Here is a 26318-nt window from a genome sequence, read left to right on the forward strand (position 1 = left end):
AAGCTGTTTTTGAGATTCATTCATATTGTCTTCTTCTACTTTCCCCCACCGCCCCTTTTTTAATTTTAAAGGTTTTATTCATTCATTCATTTGTCAGAGAGAGAGAGAGAGTGCACAAGTAGGGGAAGTGGCAGAGGGAGAAGGAGAGGGAGAAGCAGGCTTCCTGCTGAGCAGGAGCCTGATGTGGGACTCCATCCCAGGACCCTGAGATCATGACCTGAGCCACACAGGCAGACGCTTAACTGACTGAGCCACCCAGGCCTCCCTCCCCCACCCCTTTTTTAGCATTTTTCTATGATGTTGCTGTATCCCGTTTCATTTGTATTTATCCTGCTCAGGATTCATAAGGCTTCTTGAATTCTTACTTAATACCTTCTTTCAGCTTTAGAAATATCTCAGCCATTAACTGTGCAAACATTGTTTCTGGCTTGTTTTCTATCTTCACTCTTTTTGTATTTCTAATTTTCATGTGTGTTTAAGGTGTATAATTTATTGGTTTGATGCATTTATATATTATAGAGTGATTACCACCATAGCAGTTCCATGTGTGTTACACCTCATCAGTATAAATGATATAATTCTCATTTTTTTAATCTCTCCTTTTACTATGTATGGGTATTTTTTTCTAATTCATGTTGGTTTACTAATTCTATCTTCTATGTAATTATTTATGGGGAAAAAACACCCTTCTTAACACTCTACTGCAGTGTTACCTCTGTTAGAAATCATGTCTCTGCTGTTGGCGTGGGTCTGTTTTTTTCCATTGTTCAATTTGTCTAGCCTTATGCCAGTACCTAATTGTCTTCATTATTACAACTTTATATTAAGCCTTGAAATCTTATAGTATACATTCGCCAGGGTTTTATTTTTTTTTTCCTTCTTTTTTGGTAGATTTTAAAGATTGATATAAAGCTTGTTGTGCAGTGTCATTATCAGTGTAATTCCAGAATATTTCCATTACTCCACAAAAGAGATTGCATAGTCATTAGCAGTCATTCCCAGTTTCCCTTTCCCCGCCATCACCTGGCTGTCACGAATCTGTGTTGTTTTTCTATGGATTTGCCTACCCCATACATTTGATATAAATGTGGAATCATATAGTTTGTGGCCCTTTTGTCTGGCTTCTTTCACTTAATATGTTTTCATGTTTCATCCACTTAGCATGTATCAGTACATCATTTCTTTTTATGACTAAATAGTATTCCATTGTATGGATGTACCACTTTTAAAACAACTTGTATATACCTCCTTTTGTTTATCTGCTGAGAAGTTAGCAGGCATTTGGGTTGTTACTTCTTTTTGTCTGTTAAGAAAAATACTGCCATGCAGCATATTTGTGTACATTTTTGTGTTTTCAGTTCTTGAGTATATACTTAGAAGTGGAATCCACCACTTTTCTTCTTTTTGTTTTTCTTAAAGCTTCTATGTCTTTTTTATTTCCATTTTTCTCCAGTTTTATTGAGATATAATTGACATACAATATTGAGCAAGTTTAAGGTGTACAATGTATTGGTTTGATACATTTATATATTATAAAATGATTACCACTATAGTATTAGCTAATACCTCTGTCCTGTCATGTAATTATCTGTTCTTTCTGTGGAGAAAACATTTAAGACTACTCTTAGCAACTTTCAGGTGTATAATACAGCATTATTAATTATCAGGATGCTGTACATTAGATCTCTGTATTTCCATTTAAATTTTCGAATCAGCTTGACAATTTATACACCAAAAAGCTTATTAGTATTATTTTTTTTTTAGAATTTGAATATAAATCAGTTCGGGGAAATTGACATCTGACTATTAAGCCTTTTATGGGGCACCTGGGTGGCTCAGTCATTAAGTGTCTGCCTTCGGCTCAGGTCATGATCCCAGGGTCCTGGGATCGAGCGAGCCCTGCATCGGGCTCCCTGCTCAGCAGGAAGCCGGCTTCTCCCTCTCCCACTCCCCCTGCTTGTGTTCCTTCTCTCGCTGTCTGTCTCTGTCAAATAAATAAATAAAATTAAAAAAAATATTAAGCCTTTTACTTCATTAACATGGTGTATTTAGTATATTTAGGTCTTCAGTTACTCCATGAGATGTTTTTTAGTTTTCACTGTTGATGTTTTGCACATCTTTTTTAGATTAATCCCTAGCTATGTGATTTTTTTAATGCTATTATAAGTGATATTTTTCTGAATTTTATTTCCATTTTTTTGGTTGGTGGTGTATAGAAATATAATTGATTTGTGCATATTAATCTCATATGTGCTGATACTGCTATATTAGCTTACTAATTCTTATAGTTTGTAGATTCTTAAGGACTTTTTATGGACACAATCATGGCATCTGTTAGGAGTTTTTCTTTAGTGTTTTCCTAATCATTATAAAATTTACTTCTTTTTCTTGCTCTTTTGTGCTTTCTAAGGCTTCCTACATGATACTGAAAAAGGTGGTCATAGTCATTTTTATTTTGTTCTCATCTCCATTATTTTTATATCTGGTTTTTGAGGCCCCTAGTATCAAAATAAAAAAGATCCTGAAAACTCAGACTGGGCAAAAGATTTTTAAATTTTGTGGTAGTAAGATGACATTTCTTTTGGATTGTTTATGTCTCTTATGTGTTTCTGATGCCTTAATTCATTTCCTCATAAGTATTATTCAAGCATTGGAACTTAAAGTGAGTAAAGGGCTAAACTCCATATGGTTAATATTGAAAATTACTTTAATGACCCAAAAAGTACAAGTACAATATCACTGCTTCAGTAAGTCTAATAATTATTCCTCTTTGATGGACCATTTGATGAAGCGGATATATTTCATTTTGGGTTACATAGCTTATGAGAGTTATGATTGCTCTTTTCTTTGACCATGCTTGTGTAGTTGGATTCTTGAAGGTTAAGTGTAGTATGGCTGTTCTGTAATAAATGTGTGGGTTTTTTTTTTTTTTTTAAGTTGACACTTTTAATTGTAAGAGGCTATGTACAGTTTCATTTATTGCTATCTTGTTGATTAGAGCTTAATTTTTTTAATAGTTTTTTTTGAATCCTGGCACAGTACAGCATTGTTAGATGTTAAAATAGGCTGTCAGATACCTGCGTGTTGTTTTCCGCCCACCTTTTCAGGTATTTATGAGCAAATGTTTTCCCTCAGCTTTTGATTCATTACCTGTAAAGTGGGATAACTGTAGTACCTACCCTGTGTGCCATTGCCAAGATGAAATGAGTTGATGTTAGTTCCGTGCTTAGCGCTGTGCCCTCCCATTGGCTTTGGTTTCCCATAGTCCTTGGTTCCAACTCTAGTTCTGCCACTGTGAGCTCTACAGGTAACTTCTCTGAGCCATTAACTAAGAAACAGAGTTCTTAGTTAAACAGAAACAGAGCAGAGTATCTGCTTTTCAGGGTTGTTCATCTATTGAATATGTAATTAATTAAGACAGCGTCACATGGTAATGCACACTAAACATTTCCTACTATTGTAGCGGTTATCCTTCCCCAATATAACTTTCTAGTAAAGGCCTGTTATAATATCAATGTTAATGCTGTTATTGAATTTGACCTTCTTATTTTGTGGTGACCTCTTTCATTAAGTTGTGAAATTAAGCTTTTATCTTAGATTTTTCTAAAATGTTTTCCACAAATACTGGTAAATATTTAATGGAGAAAGAGTGATTTTTACAATGGATATTTGAGTAACACTGAAAAGGAAAGTGAAAGAAATTATTCAACTTATAGGAATTTCATACAGTCTTTAAGGATGATAATTTTCGGGACGCTTGGGTGGCTCAGTTGGTTAAGCGTCTGCCTTCAGCTCAGGTCATGATCCCAGGGTCCTGGGATCGAGCCCTGCATCAGTTCCCGCCTGCTTCTCCATCTCCCACTCCGCCTGCTTGTGTTCCCTCTTTCCCTGTGTCTCTCTCTGTCAAATAAATAAACAAAATCTTGAGGGGAAGAAAAAAAAGGATGATGATGTTCATGACTAAGCAGTATGTGCCAGAATTATTTGACATAGGTCAAATCAGACATATTTCTCTCCATATTAGAGTTCTGGGGAGCATTTGGTAGGAAACATTGCTTTACATATTCTCTGTGGGCCAGACTCCATCTAGGCTATGCTTTAAAATGAGGAAATAAGGTATCATCAGATTTTTAAAATGATGTTCGTATAATTGAAGGTTTTTTTGAGCTTTGGGGGGAGGGAGAAGGAAGTATTGCCAAAGGAAAACTTAGTAAAGCAAATTTCAGTTTATTTGTTATGCTCAAATTGTATAATAAGATTACTCTCATTTTGTGTTTTTATTTTAACCATATTAAATGAAATTTTTTATATGCTGAAAATATTTTAAGTTCAAAACCATACTAATTTTTCTTTGATTTGGAAGTAGTTCCTGGATTCCTTAAACTTGAATACTGTTATTATCAATCAGTATGCTTTTACCATTAAGATTTTTCTATTGATACTCTATAGATTCTTACCTTTTAAAATGAAACTGGAGTCTTAATGTCAAAATAGTATACTTGGAATATGTTTCTATGAACCTTTTCCTCATCCCTTTTCTCCCCCCTTGTCTTATGCCAGTGAGTTCCTTCGGGGTTACTCCTGCAGTAGGTGGACTGTCATCGGGGACAGTTGGGGAAGCTTCGACAGCCCTGAGTTCAGCAGCCCAGGTAGCTTTGCAGTCTCTCTCTCATGCAATGGCGTCAGCCGAGCAACAGCTGCAGGTGCTGCAAGAGAAACAGCAGCAGCTTTTGAAGCTTCAGCAACAGGTTGGAGACTCTTTGGCTCTTTGTTCATGCTGTCTCTAAACTTCAAAAGCTGAAAAAGTACTGTAAAAATGACCATTATTTTCGTAAAGGAAAGTAGGTTGACCGATGTGAGCTAATCAGTTTCTACAAAAATGGAGGTAACGTCTTTGCGATATATCTAAATTTTAAAAAATAAATTTTATTTGATAAATATCTGAAGGAATAGAGTTGATATTTTGGGGGGGCAGTCTCTAAGTAAAATCTATCTGTTTCAACACTGTTGGTCAAACGTTAGAGTTACCAATTAGAATTTTTACGGATTGGAGATCCTGAAACGTTTTAGAGATGAATTGAATTCACGTGGATTAAAATTTAGTAATAATGGCAGATGCTTTGGCGATTTCATCGTGGTCTAAATGCAGTCTGTGTGATTGTAGGTGACATTATATTAGGTTAGGCACCATGAGAATCTTCCTCCTCCTGTTAATATTTTGCTTTGAGGAGAATTTTGTTTCCTTATTTACATTTATGTGGTCTTCTTCCTTTCCACCTTTGCTTTGTGGAAGTCCTTGGTCCCTAAGACACAGGAAATTATATATCAGATATTTAATGAAGTTAATATAGCGAAGAAATACTCAATTCATGTTGGGTCCATTTTTTAATCTAATTTCACTTTTCTTTTGCTAAGATCTAGTTCATCAGACCATGTTTATCTCCGTAAGCTCTTTTCCTGGGTAGTACTCCCCACAGTTTGTGCAGGCAGGAGTGGTCTATATGTTGTGGCTTTTACTTGTTTTGCAGAAAGCCAAGCTGGAAGCCAAGTTGCATCAGACGACGGCTGCAGCCGCTGCCGCGGCGTCAGCTGCCTCCGCAGTAGGCCCCGTTCACAACTCCGTGCCGTCCAACCCGGCGGCGGCCCCCGGCTTCTTCATCCACCCATCGGATGTTATTCCACCCACTCCAAAGACAACACCACTGTTTATGACTCCACCACTCACCCCGCCCAATGAAGCCGTTTCTGTTGTGATTAATGCCGAGCTTGCACAGCTTTTCCCAGGCTCAGTTATTGATCCCCCAACAGTCAATCTTGCTGCACATAACAAAAATTCCAGCAAGTCCAGAATGGTAAATTATTGTATTTTAAGTAGGTGTTCGCTTAGACATTTAAAATTATTTTGATGTATATGCTAACCTGAGAAGGCAAACTTTTCTTATACCAACTTGATACATCAAATTAGATTGTTTATAGTACTACAGAATATATATCAGGAAATGAGACTTGTTAGTTTGATATTATGGCTATTAGCTTGTATAGAGCAAGAGTAATATCAATATAGAGTTATACTTTTTTCTTTTCTAGAATCCACTTGGTTCTGGTCTAGCTCTTGCAATTTCTCATGCTTCACATTTTCTTCAACCTCCACCCCACCAGTCCATTATTATAGAGCGAATGCATTCAGGTAATCTTCAACTTTCTTAAAATGTTTTTTCTTGCCTCGTCTGTCAGCCCTTTGAATCTTAATATTCTGTAGTTTGATTTTCCTTTGCAAATAAAGCCCATCTGTTCCCGGGTAAGTACATTTTACCAAGAATAAGCACTATATGAGGCTTATCTGTGTGCTCAGCATGTTGAATGCAGGAGTGCTGCTGGGTAGGGTGGCTCGTTTTATCCAGACTCTGAATCTGACCTGTATGTGAATCTTGCCTGTTGAACTGTGATGGACATAAGTACCTACTTCCATTGTAGCTGCTCAATTATCTTGACACTAGAAATTACACTTCAATATCCTACGACCAGCACTCTGGTGTTGAAACCATTTCCAGAAAATAGCAGATAGAATTACTGCTGATCTTAATAACTGAGTAAGATTAATAACACTCCATGGTCTTGATAATTCAAATTTTACCCAAGTTTGTAGTCATACTCCTGTGCTAGTGACCTGTGACTGGGATAGGTGCTTTCAATTAGAGCACGTTTACATAATAAACTATGGGCAATTTTAACCTTATAATCCTACCAAACTGTTAGTTCTGACCTTGAGCTGCAGCAGAATTCAACAGAATCCTTCTGTGTTTTATAGCAGAGAATAATATGAATGTAATGCATACTGTGTTACCTTTCATCATATGAATAGTTGAACCATATTTGCTTTATTGCACTGGGCTGTTCCTTCTTTGGAAAAGAGAGTTTTTAAAAAATAATAAAATAAAATTCTTACTGGTGTTTTCTATTCAACTAATCCTTCACTGGTATCACCATTAGTGTCTGTAACATTTAGAGTGTGACTTGTTGGTGTGCAGTGTTATGAAATATGAGCAGTTGTTTACACTGCAGTTTGCTTTTTATCAATGGAATTGACTGTAGATTATAGAATTATGTTCTTTGTTTTTTAATGGTTTTTCTGTTAGGAAAGTATTGGTAACTACCTTTTTCTACTAAACTAGCTTCATTGAAAATAGCATGGGTTCTAGCAGTTTAGTTGGGTCCCTTCACTGTACAATGCAGCTCTTAAGTTTATTAAGTCCTCCTCACTTCAACCTGGTAAAGAAGAAAAATAATTCTATTATTAATGATTCTGTCTACTGTTTGACTAATTGGGCTTATTCCGAAATGTGTATGAGGGATGCAAATCTGCTCTTTTTCCATTCCTCTCAGATCATTTTTACCTTTCATGAGTGTGAGCATCTCAACCGTGCTGAGTGTGATTCTAGTGCTTACACAAAGAGGCATACTGGGGCCACACTTTAGTGTGACCCTTAAGAGTAAGCCATCTACTTCACCTGGTACTAAGTAGCTAAAGAGAGTGATGTGTCAGTGCCTGGGCAAAAACATTGTTTGAGATAAGCTCTGTCTCTCTTTATTGGAGGACCTTCCTAAGGGATTTTTTTTAGTGGTAGTAAAGACTACGTGTGATTTCTGCCTTATACTTTACATCGGAGCCTCAGTGTGAGTCTAACTCTGTAAGAAGTCAAACAAGGCTTGAGAAAACTAAAATCAAGCATATAATTTGATATCATTAATGCATCTATTTGGGAAATTTAAAAAAAATGACCAGATGACTGAAAGAAGATCACATAGATACTTTTTAGAATTAATCCATATATTATTTTTGATAATACAGTTTTTCAACTCTAATGTTTTAAATTAAGCTTGTATGTACAGTTGATTGCTGTTACAATAACAAACTTACTCTTGTACACTTTTTACTTAAGTCTTAAGTAGCATGGATTGAGGTTTCAGAAAATTTTTGAGGGCTGCTTATTTACTTTCTTTCCCATCTTTTTGTAGTTTAATAAGTTGATTTCATATTTTAAGATGCATGTTCCCAACTGTTTTTGAATGCATCTTTTGGTTAATTGAAACAGTGGTGGTTTTTGTCATCTCTTGCTCTGTCTCTCTGATAGGAGCAAGGAGATTTGTGACCTTGGATTTTGGCAGACCAATACTGTTGACAGATGTATTGATTCCCACTTGTGGAGACTTGGCCTCCTTGTCAATTGACATTTGGACATTAGGAGAAGAGGTGGATGGGAGGCGACTGGTAGTGGCAACTGATATAAGCACCCATTCACTAATTCTGCATGATTTGATACCACCTCCTGTGTGCAGATTTATGAAGGTAAAGAACTTCAAGACAATGAATTGATATGTTTTCCGTGTGTCCAACAAGTTATGAAAGATACTCGGACATATAATTAAAAAGTGTAACTATCTTCTAAAATATGTTGCTCACAATTTATTTTTGCAGATGGTTATGTATGTATTTTTTTTTTTTTTTTTCAGATCACTGTCATTGGACGTTATGGAAGTACAAATGCCAGAGCCAAAATCCCACTAGGATTTTACTACGGTCATACGTATATCTTACCTTGGGAAAGCGAACTGAAGTTAATGCATGATCCTTTAAGGGGAGAGGGTGAATCTGCAAACCAACCAGAAATTGACCAGCATTTAGCAATGATGGTTGCTCTACAGGAGGATATACAGTGCAGGTTGTTAGAAAATTGCAGTATATTTTAATCTTACTGAGACCCTTTATTTTGTATGTCTTACATATATTTTTCAAGAAATGTCTTTGCATAGATGTATAGAAAAGAACAAAAGGATGGAGCACCTGGCTGCTCAGTCAGAGGAACATGTGACTCTTGATCTCAGAGTTGGGCATTTAAGAACGCCCCATGTTGGGTGTAGAGATTACTAAAAAAAATAAATAAATAAACTTTAAAAAAGAAAAAGAAAAGAACAAAAGAATGTAGGAAGCTAGAGTGTTACAATATTTGATAAATTAAAATATTGTGATTAGATAATTGGCTTCATTTATTTAGTACTTAACAATTGACATTCTTTTTAATGGTTGTTAACGTGTTTTAGAGATTTAATTTTTAGTGTATGTTTGTAAATATATATAATGTTGCAGGAATTATTTTGTACATTTATTTTTTATTTACAGGTATAACTTAGCTTGTCATCGACTGGAAACTCTTTTGCAAAGTATCGATCTTCCTCCTCTTAACAGTGCTAACAATGCACAGTACTTTTTGCGAAAACCAGACAAGGCAGTTGAAGAAGACAGTAGAGTTTTTTCTTCCTATCAAGATTGTATTCAGCTACAGCTTCAACTGAATTTGGCCCATAATGCAGTGCAGAGGCTCAAAGTAGCTCTTGGTGCAAGTCGGAAGATGTTAAGTGAAACGTCAGATCCAAAAGATTTAATTCAAACGTCTTCCACAGAGCAGTTGCGTACCATCATCAGATATTTGTTGGACACTTTACTCAGTCTCCTTCACTCTTCCAATGGTTTGTATTTGGCTTCAGTTCTTTAAATGATGGAAGTGTGTTTGATATGATTTTGTTGCATGTTTTGTTGTGTTAGTATTTCCTGGTATTCATTTTGATATTCTTTCTAATGTATTTACGAAATGTGTTTGTAGGTTAACCCCTTATTTTCCCCATATTTCTCCTTTTTTTTGTTTTAAATGAATTTTTGATTATTTTTTTTCTTGATGTGGTACATCATTTTCTTTTGATGTGGTACATCATTTAGTTTGGCAAAATATTAAATATTGTTACTGTGAAAACTTAATAAATTGCTAACAGTATACTGTTATTTTCTAATCAAGAGCTATTTTTGATCATTACACATGCACACACATACATACTCAACTATGTGAATCACCCACCACCACACTTAAATATAGTTGATTCAGATGCTAGCTCTTCTCCTCTCCCAGTATTTAACAATTAAAATTCTACGTAGGAAGAATAAATAAATGAATAGCAAAATAAATAGAATATAATTGGTTACTGATTGCTGGTAAAGAAGAAAGTGTATTTAGGTATGCCGCTACTGATACTACAGCATACACTTAAATAGGAAATTTTATTGTTTTCTGTTTTGTAATAGGACACTCTGTTCCTGCAGTTTTGCAGAGCACATTTCATGCCCAGGCCTGTGAAGAGCTTTTTAAACACTTGTGCATCAGTGGAACCCCCAAGATACGGTTGCACACTGGCCTTCTGCTTGTTCAGCTCTGTGGTGGTGAAAGATGGTGGGGTCAGTTTCTTTCTAATGTTCTTCAGGAGTTGTACAATTCAGAGCAGCTTCTCATCTTTCCACAAGATAGGTAGGTCAGAAAATATTGGAGTTGTTTTTTATTAGTAATTTCTACTTTTCACAGGTAGGGTTCAGATTTTGAAATTCTGTGTATGTGGCTGGATCCTGAGCAGAGAAATGAAGCACGTCTTTCCAGGGTTTGGGAATGCCCAGTGAAGCACATATTGAAGAAGATTATACATGATACAACTAGGCTACATTCTTTAGTTTCCTGACTGCTGCACTGTGGAGTTCGTAGATCTGTGTTTACTAGTATTTCCTAACAGATTATGTTACTTTATGTGTTAAGTTTATTCTTTTGCGACTATGATAAAATTCTCTGCTGGATTTCTTATGGATATAGTTAGGAAATAGAACCAAGAGTTTGAAATGAGCTAATTTTTTGGGGCGCCTGGGTGGCTCAGATGGTTAAGTGTCTGCCTTCGGCTCGGGTCATGATCCCGGGGTTCTGGGATCGAGCCTCGCATCGGGCTCCCTGCTCAGCGGGGAGCCTGCTTCTCCCTCTCCCTCTACTGTTCACCCTGCTTGTGCTCTCTCGCTCTATCAAATAAATAAATAAAATCTTAAAAAAATAAAATAAAAGAAATTTTAAAAAAAGAGCTAATTTTAACATCGTAGCTCCAGATACAAATCGTGCTAAGAACCACATATCCTGTCATTTGTCTATTAAATTTCAGTGTGAATTACTTTTTTAAATGAGCATATTGATTCATACTGGTATTTTACTCATATCTCTTTTTTAGGGTCTTCATGTTACTTTCCTGCATTGGTCAAAGATCACTTAGTAATAGTGGAGTATTAGAAAGCTTACTTAATCTGTTGGATAATTTATTGTCACCTCTTCAGCCACAGTTACCCATGCATAGGAGGACAGAAGGTATTATTTAAAGTGGTCATCTTTAGTAAAAACATAAGATTCCTATAAATACTGCTTTTATAAAATGGCTAGTGTGAAGTACTTATTTTAATACCACTGTACATTTTGTTAATACTTTTATGCTATAGACTTTTAAGAATGTAGGCTTTCATGTGATTGACTGCCTGCCATATGATTATTGCTTTATAAATCTATTATGTTTTCATTTTTTGAATTTTGAACTTGGGAACTATTATAATATGTTTTTTTCTGTACTGTTATGAAAATCAGACTCTCTTAATTAAAAGTCTCAATTTTAGGCACAGTTGCTTTTCTCATCATTCATAATGTATCTCATTTGAGTAACAAAATTCTTATTGGAACAAAAACTTTAGAACTTAGTTTAAAACTATATGATTGGGAAAGTGAGAGATTTTTTTATTTAGTTACCTGGAAGTCTCAGAATAAGACCTTATATCTTGTTTCCTAGTTTATAAATTATTATCTCTTGGATTCAACCTATAATCAAGAATCTATCTTCATACCATAAAACTTTTGTCTTCCATTAGATTCAATGTGTTTGTCAATTTGTGGCCATAGGTTCTAGTTTTGAGGCTTATTATAAATAAATATTAATGTTAGTAGTGATAATGGTATATTTTGAATTTATAAAATGTTTTATCTCATAATTATCTTCTCAGACTTCATTAGAACTCTTAGAATCACCTGATTATTTTTTCCACTGTCATCTGTGTATAGGAGTACTAGATATTCCCATGATCAGTTGGGTTGTGATGCTGGTGTCCAGGTTGCTGGATTATGTGGCCACTGTTGAAGATGAAGCAGCAGCTGCAAAAAAGCCTCTGAATGGTAAAGACAGGGAGAGGTTTCTGACAGGTATCAGAAGTTTATAATAATCTGTTGGTGGGGATTTTGAGTGACTACACGGTTGTTCCAGAACTGGCTATTGGCCTGGAGGTTCCAGCTGTATGTAATTTATGTAAAATATGAATTAAATTTACTAGGAATCTGTTTTAAGGAAAGAACTTACTTTTGAGGGACTTAATGGACAAGCCCCTTTCTGACAATGACTTTTAGTTTCTAGATACAAGCATGTCTTTCATGAGGTTTTTTTTTCCCATGCTCATTTGAACACTAATACCATACATGTAAGTGAATTTATGAGGAGGAAATCTGGGAAGAGTTCTTTATGTTCTTTGAGTATAGTGTGTCATTCTATTTATCATTATGAAGTAGAGTTCTAATTAAGTATAAGGAGCTTTTATGCTTAGATACGGAAATTCCCAGATTGGTTTTGTTTTGTTTTTTTTGAGTTTCAGTCTTTCTCATAAATTTTTGAGGCATAGAAAAATTTTAAAATTAAACGAAATCCAACTGCAAGACAAATTATTTTCTTCCCTACTTCCAAGCTAACAACACTTTTCATAAAGATTTTGAAATAGCTACATCTTATATCTAAATACAGCCATTAAGTGCCATAAATTTTGAGTTTTACACATTGTCAGGGTTCTGGTATTAAAAAAAGGTCCCTCGAGGTGTTTTATAGATAGATGAATCAATTGGTTATGGTGCACATTATGTTTGGGAAAAGGGTGGGGAATTTTTTCCATGTAGAGGGAAAATGTCTTAAATATTTAGAGTCTGTGGGTCAGTTTACTCATAGGATAGAGAGGTATCTATACAATTATGTATAACTACCATATGAAGTTGGAATATTATAGTATTGGAGATCTTAGTTTTTATATCATTCAGATACTGTGGAAACACATTAGTGGAAGACGTTTTTTGTAGGTTTTGAAGAATTTGAACTGACTTAAGAAATGGATAATAGATAATAGGAAAAGATGTCTTTAGGTTAAGCTGGCATGAACAAGTAGTGGAGATGGGCAAATGTGATGTTGAGCAGAAGAATGATACTTGAAGTAATAGTCTGGACACATTTTTAAAAATGAGAAAAAGCTACACAGCATGATTTTTGAACTTATTTTTGCATTCATTAAGTCAGATTATTGAATATCCTCTTTTTGGGTCCTTACACGCAAGCATGGGTTTGAAATAGGCAGTAGTGAGCATTTGTTGTTGTTTGAATTGAGTTACCTCAGAGGTGTGTTGTATAAAAATTAATCTTAAACAATTGTGGAGAAAGATAGCTGTTATCTTAAAGGAAAGATTAGAGACAGAAAATTCTGATCTTAAAGTCATTTAGGGTCTAGATTAGACTTTCTAGGGTCAAATCTTACTACTGATTTCTTTATAATGGTTCATTTTCTTTAAAACTGCTTTGTCATGATTGACACATTTATAAATTTGTGTTTTCTGGGTATGTAAAGTACTTTAAAATCACATTTAATAGAATTACTAATAACACTTTTTCTTGCTTTTATAGGTAACCAGTGGAGTTTTATTAACAATAATCTGCACACTCAGAGCATAAATAGGTCTTCCAAAGGCAGTAGTAGCCTTGATAGATTATATTCCAGAAAAATCAGAAAGCAGTTAGTTCATCATAAACAGGTAATTTTCAATATGCTTTTTTAATTTTACTGTTGGAGAACATTGCTTTAGGTTGCATAAGATAGATTTGTTATCAGATGTTAGGTATGCTATTTAAGGAGGTACTTAGAGAAATTGTTTAACAGTTCTGAGACTGAGCTTTCTTATTTGTAAGATGGCAACAGTTTGTAGTTTATGGATTTTTGGTGAGGTCCTTTAAAGTGTCTACTTCTTGGGGCGCCTGGGTGGCTCAGATGGTGCAGCGTCTGCCTTCGGCTCAGGTCATGATCCCAGGGTCCTGGGATCGAGCCCCGCGTCGGGCTCCTGGCTCAGCAGGGAGCCTGCTTCTCCCTCTGCCCCTTGCCCCAGCTCATGCTCTCTCTCTGTATCTCTGTCAAATGAATAAATTTTTAAAAAAATCTTAAAAAAATAAAGTGTCTCCTTCTTCCCATCTCTGTTGATACTGTTTTAAGTAAGAGGCCACCGTTTTCTCGTCTAGTCACCAGGGGTCTTTGTTCTTTCTCAATCCTTATCTTACCTCTTCTTGAATCCTTAGTAGCTTCCAGTAACCTGTGCTTGAAGGTCACAGTCCCTGACACGGCTTCAGGGTGTCCATCATGGCTCCCTCTTGGTAACTTACAGGTTTAAATTTTAGTCTAGCCATACTGAATTTGAATTCATGAACCACCAACCCCAGTTTTCTCATCCAGGACTGTTGCGTGTGCTGTTTCTCTCCCCACCAACCCCCAACCACGTCGTATACTCTTTTGCTTAGATAACCTAACTTCCTAGGCATTAGTTTATAATCACTTCGTCAAAGAGGTCTTCTCTGTTCTCCAAATTAGGATAGTACTCCATACAGTATATTCCCCATGTGTCCTATACTTTTCCTTTCATTATATTCGTCATAAATTTTGGTAGGACTTCTTTTATTTTGTTAACATGAAATTTGTGAGTTTCACTGTGAGTAAATTATTTCTTAAAGTATTGTTAGGAGTCATGCAGAGTGCTCTTTTATACCTGGCTTTCTTTGCTCAAAATGATTTTTTTGAGATTCGTCCATATTGATTATATCAGTGGTTCTTCTTTTATTCTTGACCACTATTCCATGAATGTTCCACAATCTCTTTATCCATTTGCCTGTTGATGAACCCTTTAGTGTTGGTTTTTTCTTTTTGAAATACAAACAAATGCGCATATGTGTTTCTTCTGCTTATCATGCAGACGTTTGCACGTACTCACACTCAGTCTTTCTTTCACACAAAGTCATGTATTAGAATGTGGTTTTTACTACAGAACACCTGTGCATATATCTGCTTTTTTTCCTCACTTGGTTCCATGATCCCTTTTGAAATTGCACATACAATTTGTTTGATATGCATCTTACTGTGTAGAAGTGAATTTATAGCTGATGTCAGATTCTTATGAGCCGTTACTTTCTTATTACTACTTTTTAAAATGGGTCTTTCTCTTACGGTATATACAAAGTTAAATACTATATCCTTGATACATAGTATGGAGCCTAGTGTGTTGTCAATAAATATTTATATAATTGATTTAAACTGTAATAGTTTATATGAAAATCCTTCGGATCTGACAAGTTTGTGAAAGCTTTAGTCCTTAAAAACATGGGCTTAGCACTAAATTATTTATTTTCACTTACAACTTTTTCAACTGTGAGCTAACTATTTGATCTTTTGCAGAAAAAATGATGTGAAGCTTTTCCCTCAACTCTTTTATTTTTTGACTCTTAACTAATTTTAGGTGGTAATAATTTGCATCCTTTCAAAATCAGCTAATTTTATTGAACACGTAACATTTATGCTTGCTGTATTTAATTTAGGATATGAAGTTGGAAAACAAACCTAGAGTATAATCCCAGTAGATTTTTCTTAGTAAAATATTAGTATTTTATTCTTTACCATGAAAGACATTATTGGGACTGGCAAAACTTAAGAACTAAAAGTGGGGTGTGAGGCATAGTTGGTAGTAGTGTATCAGTATTCTCTGATTTTGATGGTTTTATTATGGTTTGCAGGAAAGGATCTTGTTTCTAGGAAATAGACACCAAAATATTCAAGTTGGCTGGTCATTAGGTTGCCAGCTTATTCTCAAATAGTTTAGGGAAAAAATGGCTTTTTACAGTAATTAAAGCTGCTAAGATTGTGGTTGTTTTGAAATAAAAGTTATTTTTTTGTAACTGTCACGTGGTTATTGTAGAACTTTTAGGACAGTTTTCTGAAAATACTGGTTTATAATAGTTCTTACACATACATGTGTTGATTATCTAATAAATGTGCATGCTGTTTTTAATTTAGGATACACTTTTCTTCATATATGGAGATTACAGCCCAGGGAATATTTCTCTGTATTAGTTAATTTTTTTCCTGATAACAAAAATATCTATCAAAAATAGAAAATAAGGAAATGTTCTCTGAAGAAGTAGGTTTATGAAATTCTTAACTAAATTATTCATTTATAATTATGGCTATTACTTTTTAGTGACTTTCTGTTTAGAGTAATGTTCTGCCTTATATGGAGATGTGGTTGAGTCATTCAGTGAATTTTTTTAGGCCTTTGCAGACATTTCTTTCTTTGTTTTGGTTCATTGCTACTGATTAGTGTTTGTGAGGGGTTAGGGATTGGGCAGATGGATAGGAGGGACATGGGTGGGCCATATAAAAGGACAGCATGAGAGAACCTAGTGGTGATGACACTGTAGTGCTGGTTCATGTGCCCACAAATATGCAGAATTAGTGCACAAACAGACATACACTCACGAGTAGAGATGAAACTAGAGAAATCTGAATAAAATTGGTGAATTTTACAGTGTCAGTACTCTGTTGTGGTATTATAGCTTTACAAATTGTTGTCTTTGGAGGAAATTGGGTAAAGTGTGTAAGAGATCTCTTATTTCTTATAACTACATATCTACAGTTATCTTGATAAATTTTTTAATTAATAAAGAACATAGACATTCTAAAAAATGTACTACTCTTGAGGGAGATTGCCGTAAAAACAAAGCTAAGAATATTGTGCAATAAAGATATTTTGCCCATATATTTAAAAACACTTAACTTTCCTCCAAAAAATATCTATCAATCTCATTAGTGGCTTACATAAAATTTTCCACTTACTTCCATTTCCCATGGGTGAGGAATTACGTCTTAATCATAATATGGAGAGATCAGTTGGGATTTGGAAATGACTTAGCAATGCAGTTAAAACTAAATCTTTCAGGGAATTATTTAGTCCGTTAGTCGGATGTATGAAATCTGTGAGGCATATAATAATTTACTTTGTTGTTTTTAACACTGTTAGGTTAATTTGGGTTAAAAAGTTAGATTAATTTTCCTCTTTTTTTTTTTTTAAAGCAACTTAACCTATTAAAAGCTAAACAGAAAGCTTTGGTAGAACAGATGGAAAAAGAAAAAATACAAAGTAACAAAGGATCATCATATAAACTTCTGGTAGAGCAAGCAAAACTAAAGCAGGCTACCTCAAAGGTATGATTTTCACTTTTTAATGTAATTAGTTTGGAACAGTCACTTTCCTTTTTAATATTTTTAATTGAGTAGTTAAATATTTTTTTGAGTCGTTAAATATTTTTAATAATGATTAAGAAACTTAAAGTTTTGCTATTCTGCTTATCAATGAAAAAAATCTATTCTAACCCTCTTTTTTTTTGAGGGAAGGTAGCTCAAAGAAATATATGATATATGTAGACTTACATTATGTTTCTGGTGTGCTTCCTTTAAAGTGGATTGCATGCCAGTAAATTGAAGATAAAAGATTCAGGGAAATGTATAGTTTTCTTAATATGTTCTTTCTAAGTGAAAATTAAATCCATTGATTTTTAAATACAATTTTAAAATATAATTAACATGTATTTTTTAACACATAGAGCAACCAGTTTTGTTTATCATGTTTCTGTAAATACGAAGTTACAGTTATTCCTTCAAATTTTGAGATAACTTAATACCCTGTACTTAAAGTTACGTTACATAGGTTTCTTTATCCATCCACCTTTTATGAATTATGTTTAGGATATTTTGGTGATTTTTATTAAAGATGTTAGATTTGACCTAATGTAGACTTAATGTAGAATTTCACTTTTCTGGAATTCTATTATATATCCGGTACTTTACTCTCAACAGGACTTTAGGTATATTGGTCAGTAGAGCTTTTAATAATCTTATTTTGAAGCTTATGGTTTTATCTAAAATTTTATTCTTTAGAAGTTGTGAATTTTGAGTGAATATTTACATTCCATAAATAAATTTATACTGAAAGAATTTTCATTCAGTAAACACTGATTTAAAAACTGTAAATTTTTCTATGCAGCACTTCAAGGATTTAATTCGGTTACGTCGGACAGCAGAATGGTCCCGTTCTAATTTAGACACAGAAGTTACAACAACAAAAGAAAGTGCAGAGATAGAACCACTTCCATTTACCCTGGCCCATGAACGTTGTATTTCAGTAGTGCAGAAACTTACGCTGTTTCTCCTTTCCATGGATTTTACATGTCATGCAGATCTCTTACTGTTTGTTTGTAAGGTAAGTAAACTAATAGGCATAATTTATAATTACAGACTGAGAGGGTAAGAAAAAGAAAGGTTGCATACTTTAATTGGTTTTTGATTAAGAGTAGTAATAGTTCTTTTATTGGTTTTCCTTATGTAAGTCAGGTTTTTTTATTGTGCCCTGAAAGACTTAAAAAATATTTTGTCGCTTCTTAAGAGATGTGATTTCTTAGGAGATGTGATTTATATTTTAACCTAGTTAAAACTAAATTAATGTAGATTTGAAATGTACATAAGGTGGATATGTCTATCTCCAAGCTACCTTTTATCTATTAATTAAAATAGGAAATATACAAATAAGTGTCATTATGGTAATGAAGGAGTTTTAATACCCTGAAGGCTTTCTTGTAGCATATTCATTGTTTTTAAAAATTATTTTTATTCCACATGTGAGTGGGGGAGGGGCAGAGGGAGAGAAGCTCAAGCAGAATCCCCGCTGAGCATGGATCCCAAAGCAAGCTGATCTCACAGCCCAGACTCATAAGATTGTGACCTGAGCCGAAATCACAAGTCAGACACTTAACCGACTGAACCACCCAGGCGCCCCACTATTCCACAGTTTTTAATGAGATTTTAATATTTGATCATGAAAATACATTTCTTTGTATTTCATCTCAAGCAATTGTTTTGACACCAAAAACATATCTCGTCAGTGAAAAGTATTATTCCAACAGTTTGTTTTTAAAGAAAACATATGTAATTGCTATAATTTCACAAAATGTATTTCAGGTTCTTGCACGTATTGCAAATGCCACGAGGCCAACTATACATCTGTGTGAGATTGTGAATGAACCTCAGCTGGAAAGACTACTATTACTTTTGGTTGGAACTGACTTCAATAGAGGAGATATATCTTGGGGTGGTGCTTGGGCTCAGTATTCCTTAACTTGTATGCTACAGGATATATTAGCAGGTTTGTCCGGATTTAGTTTTCATAGTATGTCCAAATAAGCTTGTCATAGCTTGAATAAGTAACATTTAAAAGAAACTGTAACCCCCCCCAAAGTGAAAAAGGTCTGTTTAGTGTTATAGCAGTAGCAACTATTTAGAATTACTTTTGTATTTAATTATGTTGACATGTATAAATGTTAAGTCTTTATGTGGAGTAGTTAGGTTGTTAAAGCAAAGGACTATTATAGCTACTCGGTTTTGTTATTAATGTCAGTAATGGGCTGCTTATTAGTACTTTATGTGGCCTTGAGGACTCTACATGCCTTAATCTTTTCATTTGTAAAATAAGGACAATAATAGTACCTTCCTTATAAAGTTGTTTTGAATAAGTGAGTTAATATATGTAAAGTGATTAATATTACACATTTTGTGTAAACATACTAGTTACTTGTCTTTAACATTTGAAGGTAGTGCAGTGGGTTCTAGCATTTCCTTAGGTAGGTGGGGAATATTTTGCCTCGGATTCTTTTATAGTTTGTAGCACATGCATGCCGTCATTCTCTAAACGGTAGGAAAAATATGCTTTAATATGTTTTAGAGGTCTGGTAAGAAATTATTAAGACAGAACTGTTTTCTTTCGTACAGGGGAGTTGCTGGCTCCGGTAGCTGCAGAAGCCATGGAGGAGGGAGCAGTGAGCGATGACGTAGCTGCAACAGCCGGGGACTCTGATGACTCCCTGCAGCAGTCTTCGGTTCAGTTGCTGGAAACTATAGATGAACCTTTGACACATGATATAACGGGTACATTCCTTAAATTCTGTTTTATTTAAGATAGTCTTGGCACTCTTCTTTTTTTTTAATGAAAATATATTTTGAAATTAAGAATTTTAGTGACGTAGATAATTTTCGTATTTTTGTCTTAGGGCTTTGGCTTTAGTAACCACATTAGTTAAATATAATAAATATGTTTCAGTTTGATTCTCTGAATGAATGCTTGTTATAATGAAACACTATCCTTTCATAATGTCCTAACTATTTTGGTATGATTTGATTTGGCTGTGTTCAAGAAAATATAATCTAGAAAACAGTTAAAGATACACATTGGTGAAGATAGCAAAGTTAAAGGTTCTTACTCTTTAAGATCCAGCTTTTTCGGTTAATTTCTTTCTTTTTTCTTTCTTTGTTTTCTGCCTTTTAAAAACTATGTGTGTATCTTAGCATATACAATCTTTGCTCCTTACTTTTTGAAAAGGGTATTTTAGTTACTGCCATGTATGTTGTGGAGGCTGTGGTCATTTCACCCATTTGTCATTTCTCAGTCTTATGTTCTCTAATCATTTTAGCCTTTTTATGTGATATTCCCTTTATCTGGAATAGACTTCCTTCTCTTGTTTGCAAGATGAACTCCTTATCTAAGATTCACATAAAGCTTGTCCTCCTCCAATAAGCTTTTTCCATCAGCACCGGCAACAGTGTTGGAGACTGCCTTTGGCACTGCCGTCTACTCTAGATCGTTTGTGATAGTACTCATCGTGCTATAGTTGGTTTAATTTCTATAGTGTATCCTCACCTCTGGACGTCAATTAGTTTATTGGAGAGCAGAAATTTGTTTTATTAATCTTCACATACTCAAACCCTAGTAAAGGCTGGCATATGCTAGGCATTCTATATGTTGAATCAGAGAGTGAGAAGGATGGGAAAGTAAGGTTTATTGAGGTTTATTGTAAGGCATAGAAGTTTAGTAAAGATCTTTGAGACATCTGAGAGCAAACTAATTTCTAAATAAAGAATGGAAAAATAAGGTGATTAGCAGCTTTTCCTGTAGGAGCTGCTGGGTTGAGAGGAGCGTGACCCTCTCCTACCCCCGTGATGGCGTGTGCTCATCCCCTGATAACAGTGTACTCTGAAAAGGGGGAATCATCTGGCAAAAATGTTACTTTGCCTCCTGTGTTCAAGGCTCCAATTTGACCTGATATTGTGAACTTTGTTCATACCAACTTGCGCAAAAACAACAGACAGCTGTTAGTGAATTAGCAAGTCATCAAACCAGTTCTGAGTCTTGGGATACTGGCAGAACTCAAATTCCCAGAGTTTGAGGTGGTGGGACTCACTGTTCTGCCAGGGGTGCTTTTAGAAATATGTGTCGTGGGGCCTGCATGTTTGTATCAAACAAAACCTGGCGCCGTTGGCATCACAGCGTGAACACGACACAGAAGTGATATGCCATCTGCTCTGCCCAGGCTGCCTTGGCCTTCCAGCGCTGGTCGTGTCTAAAGTTCATTGTATTGAGGAAGTTCCTGAACTTCCTTTGGTGGATGAAGATAAAGTTGATGGCTGCAAGAAGACCAAGGAGTCTATTTTGCTTCTTAAAAAACTTAAAGCCTAGAATGATCAAAAAGGTCTATGACTCTCAATGAATGAGAACTGGCAATAGCAAAATGAGAAACCGTCGTTGTATCCAGCACAGGGGACCTGCATCATCTATAATGAGGACAGTGGTATCATCAAAGCCTTTTGGAACCATCCCTGGAATTACTTTACTTAATGTAAGCAAATTGAACATTTAGAAACTTGCCCCTGGTGGGCATGTGTGACGTTTCTGCATTTGGACTGGAAGTAAGTAGACAATCTGTATGGCACTTGACATAAGGCTGTCTCCCTCAAGAGTAACTACAACCTTCCCATGCACAAGATGCTTAATACAGGCCTTAGCAGAATCTTGAAAAGCCCAGAGATCTAATGAGCCCTCCGAGCACCATGCAAGAGGATTCATTGCAGAGTCCTGAAGGAGAATCCACTGAAAAACCCAAGAATCCTATCAAAGCTAAACCCCTGTGCAAAGACCGTATGCCAGAACACCATTCTTTGCCAGGCCAAGAGTCACAAGCTCTGGATGGATAAGGCAGCAGCAGCCTCAGAAGCCAAATCAGATGAGAAGGGGTTTCCAGGCAAGAAGCCTGTGATGGGGAAGAAGGGAAAAGAAGGCTGTTGGTGTGAAGGGTGTGAAGAAGCAGAAGAAACCTTTTGCAGGAAAAAAAAAGGCTGCAGCTACCAAGAAACCAGCAGCTGTGAAGAAGCCTGCAGAAAAGAAAGCTACCACGGAAGAAAAGAAGCCTGCTGTATAAAAACTGAAATTTGTTTATTCTATAATTGTCAGATCATTTTGGATAGCTAATTTTGAATAAAGATGATCAAAGGCAAAGAAAGTTGAATAACGGTCATATGACTTAAATTTTCTTTGCTTTTCACTTTAATAGTGGGTGTCATTTTCTGAAATATTGGATGTAACATTGTGCTTTACATATTGGAGGTAGTAAAATGAGTAATGTTGATTCTAGAAGTGAAACTCCCTCCATCCCCCCATTTAAGAAATGGATACCACTTCCTTTGAAGCCCTTGCTGTGCCCCTCCCCAGTGGAGAAAACACTGTACTGTCTGAATCATTCCCTTGCTTTGCCTGGTAATTATATTACCTAGGTTTGTATTGGTTTTGCATGTTTTTGAATTTTATGTAAATGAAATCATACCGTGTTTATTCTTCTGTGGCTTACCTTTTCACTCAATATTATGTTTCTGAGATTTATTCAAATGAACGTGTAGAGCTGTAGGGCATTCCATTCCTTCTCCTTGCTGTATAGTGAGCCATTGACTATACCACAACTTATTTTTCCACTTTGTCACCCCTATTTTAGGACTCCCTAAGATCTATTCTTGGTCCTTGCTCTTCCATATAAATTTTAGAATCCACTTGTCAAGTTCCACCAATAAAAAAATCCCTTTGAGATTATGAAGGAAACCCAACTGAATCTTTAGATCAGTTTGAGAAAGATCAACATCCATATGAAATTGAAATTGCATTTTTCAGTTTATGAACATGGTGTGTACACTAAATGTTTTCAATAAAGTTACATACTTTTTCTCATAAAAAAATAACAAAGTTTATGCAACCTAATTCAACAAGGGCTAATTCCATGGTCTTTTTCCCAAGGAAGTCAAATATTATTGCACGGTGTTTTTAATTGTATGTCCTAGAGTGATACATTTTTATACTTACTAATGTTTAATTGTCAAGTATAAAAATTTAGAGATATTTTTAAAGCAATAGAAACATGTTACATACCAGTAAAATAACTTTTTCTGTAAATAAAAGCAGTATATTGGTTAAATTTTATGTTGTATACTCTCTCAAAATCATTTTCAATTATTTGAAGGTGCACCTCCTCTTTCTTCTTTGGAAAAAGATAAAGAAATTGATCTTGAGCTACTTCAAGATCTAATGGAAGTTGACATTGATCCTTTAGATATTGATTTGGAAAAGGATCCTCTTGCAGCCAAAGTTTTTAAGGTACGATACGCTATTCTTTGCAATTAAAATATTTCATTTTGTACTTTTGGCTTAATCACTTAAAACAGGAAAGTATACATATTTATCACATAATATAATCCATTATTCATTGTTCTCAAAATTCATTATTTTGCTATAGGTCCTATAGTAGTTTTTTTAATACCAATAGAATAGTATAAGGAAAACTTGTACCCTTTTATTAATGTAGCCACAATTATTGTCTTATATATTAGTAAGCACCAATAATAGGCATGGAGAAGTTTAGTTATAGTTTACTAAATCTGAAGCAGCATTTAAGCTCCGCTAAGCCCAGTTTATTTCAGATTCTACTTTTGTATTAGATCCAGTGTTTTCTGAAGGAGATATCCCCCTAATACGTTATATTGCTTCTTTTTGTGTATAAGAGATTTTTTTTTAAGTATGCTACTTATCTCTCAGGTTCTAAATAAAGTATTTTTAAATTTTGGTATAAAATGAATCTATTCCAATAAATCATTAAGATCCTAAGTGTGTTTTGGTGATTTAAAGGGTGGGGAGAATGTTTATTTTGTAGCCCCATATGAGTTTAGAAAGTATAAATAATGTCACTCTTAGTGAAGAGGTAAAAATAAACCACAATTTTTTTTCCACTCTTTTAAGCCAATAAGCAGTACATGGTATGACTATTGGGGTGCTGATTATGGCACCTACAATTACAACCCTTACATTGGAGGCCTTGGAATTCCTGTAGCAAAGCCACCTGCAAACACAGAGAAGAATGGATCACAGACAGTTAGTGTTTCAGTATCTCAGGGTAAGTGTGTGTTAAATTTTAAGTCGTGCTATCCTTTTTTTTTTCTTTTAAAGATTTTATTTATTTGACAGAGAGAGAGAAAGCATAGGCAGGGGGGGCGGCAGGCAGAGGGAGAAGCAGGCTTTCTATTGAGCCGGGAGCCCGATGCAGGGCTCGATCCCAGGACCCTGGGATCACAACCTGAGCTGAAGGCAGACGCTTAACTGACTGAGCCACCCAGGCGCCCAGTCATGTGCTATACTTAAAACAAGTCCTAAATTTATGTATGCTTTGGCCTTTGAGAAAATGAGCCTGAGTGTATGCTGAGAGGGTTTAGTTTCACAGGTACGCCATCAGAATGACAGAGCGTATGTTTTGGTGTCATTCACTTTGGAGGAGCTTCCATTTATGGGGCATCTTTTGTTTCTCAAAAATAACACCTAGCAAAATATATTTGTGAGTTGTGTGGGATTGCCAGTGATTTTAATTAATTTGCTTTCTTTTTATTTTTTTACTGCTAATAATAAACTTGTATTTTATTTGTAAACAGAATGAAACCACACTGAATATTATTTTTGCACTCTTCTAGTCATGTAGAATATTTTTTAAAAATAAAATCTTTTGCAAAATTTTGAAACAATCATACCTTTACTGAAAAGTTGCAAGTTTGCTATAAAGAACATTTGTTATCCTGAGCCCTTTGGGAGTAAGTTGCTAATCTTTATTTATTTTCGTTTTGTTTTTATTTGTTCTTTGTACAGATCAGGGCATTTTTCTACATAAGCAGTCAGGAAGCACGTTCTGTCAAAATTAGGCAATTAACATTAGTACTAACACTCATACCTCATTCAGGTTTCAGCAGTTGTGTTTAAACAACGTCCTTTATGCAAAAGGATCCAAAGCAAAATGATGCCTTGCATTTAGTTGTCATAGCTCTTCAGTCTCATTCAGCCTGCTACAGTTCTTCAGAGTTCACTTTCATGGCCTTAATGCTTTTGAAGATTACAGGCCAGTTATTCTGTAAAATGTCCCTCAAGATTTGTGTTTGTATGCTATTTCCCCATGATTAGATTGTGGTCACGCCATCGGTGCCAGAAGTGTCTGTTGTGTGATGCTCAGGTTTTCTTATTGCGTTCTTTTAGCTGGTTTATGATTTAAATTTGTTCCATGACCAGAGTTTTGAAGTTTAATTACTTGATTTAAGGAGATCTGTGCCAGTCTTCTCCATTGTAAAGTTATTCTTTTCCCCTCGGTAAAAAATTTTTGTGGGTGTGGGAGAATGGTACTTGGAAACTATTCTTTAAAAAAAAAAATTAGTCTATTCATTGAATTTTTTTTTTAAGTAGACCCATGGTTTCCTTTTTTATTCAGTGGGTCATAATTTGTTATTATTTATTTGTTGCTTAGTTTTTATTAAGGCAAAATATAAATAACATCAAATTTACCATTTTAACTATACAGTTCCGTGGCATTAAGTACATTCACAGAGTTTTCATTTTTTGTTTTTATGTACAAATTGTCCCAGATTTGACCAGCGGGGATGGATCTCCTTTAGCTTATCTGTCTCCTCTTTCTTTGAGCACGTCCTTGTTTTCTGGCACAAGATGCCCCAGGCTAATCATTTCCTTTACCTTCCCTAGACTGGGAATTAACTACTTCAGAAGGGAGAAGGGTTTTTCAAAACCCTTTAGTGGAAGAATGTGATTAAGAAGCCAAGATTTGGGTACTAGGCATACTTCGTATTTTGGTGGTTGCTTCTGTGCCCTCTTGGTGGACAGATCTAGGGGACGTGTGTTTACATACATTTGCATCTATATTTCTGTATCTGCCTTTTTATCTAGAATGTCTTGACTTCATATCAATATATCTGGCTGTAATCTAACTCTGTAGGCTTCATTTTATTTTTTTAATTTTTAAAAAATTTTTATTCATATTCCAGTTAGTTAACATACACTGTAATATTACCTAGACTTCATTTTAACTTTCTCCCTTTCCATATTTCCATATCTTTT

General features: G+C 35.0%; 1 protein-coding gene and 1 pseudogene across 10 annotated transcripts in view; both read left to right on the forward strand.

Moving 5' to 3' along the window:
* The window catches only part of BIRC6 (baculoviral IAP repeat containing 6), a 229460-nt gene that overhangs the window by 93264 nt on the left and 109878 nt on the right, over window positions 1–26318 (forward strand). For 5 of the 10 annotated variants that reach the window (XM_027620739.2, XM_027620741.2, XM_027620748.2 and 2 more), the window contains 16 exons: window positions 4561–4748; window positions 5529–5852; window positions 6088–6187; window positions 8133–8347; window positions 8512–8720; window positions 9179–9525; window positions 10133–10352; window positions 11086–11219; window positions 11958–12095; window positions 13606–13733; window positions 17087–17218; window positions 18057–18272; window positions 19028–19211; window positions 19835–19990; window positions 23401–23534; window positions 24174–24327. In XM_027620739.2, the coding sequence (XP_027476540.2) occupies window positions 4561–4748; window positions 5529–5852; window positions 6088–6187; window positions 8133–8347; window positions 8512–8720; window positions 9179–9525; window positions 10133–10352; window positions 11086–11219; window positions 11958–12095; window positions 13606–13733; window positions 17087–17218; window positions 18057–18272; window positions 19028–19211; window positions 19835–19990; window positions 23401–23534; window positions 24174–24327 (2979 nt within the window). The remainder of the gene's footprint in view (window positions 1–4560; window positions 4749–5528; window positions 5853–6087; window positions 6188–8132; window positions 8348–8511; window positions 8721–9178; window positions 9526–10132; window positions 10353–11085; window positions 11220–11957; window positions 12096–13605; window positions 13734–17086; window positions 17219–18056; window positions 18273–19027; window positions 19212–19834; window positions 19991–23400; window positions 23535–24173; window positions 24328–26318) is intronic. The other 5 variants (XM_027620742.2, XM_027620744.2, XM_027620745.2 and 2 more) reach the window with 2 other exon arrangements.
* LOC113937415 lies at window positions 21023–22314 on the forward strand (annotated as a pseudogene).

Source organism: Zalophus californianus, chromosome 8, assembly GCF_009762305.2.
Source record: "Zalophus californianus isolate mZalCal1 chromosome 8, mZalCal1.pri.v2, whole genome shotgun sequence".
NCBI classification, from domain to species: Eukaryota; Metazoa; Chordata; class Mammalia; order Carnivora; family Otariidae; genus Zalophus; species Zalophus californianus.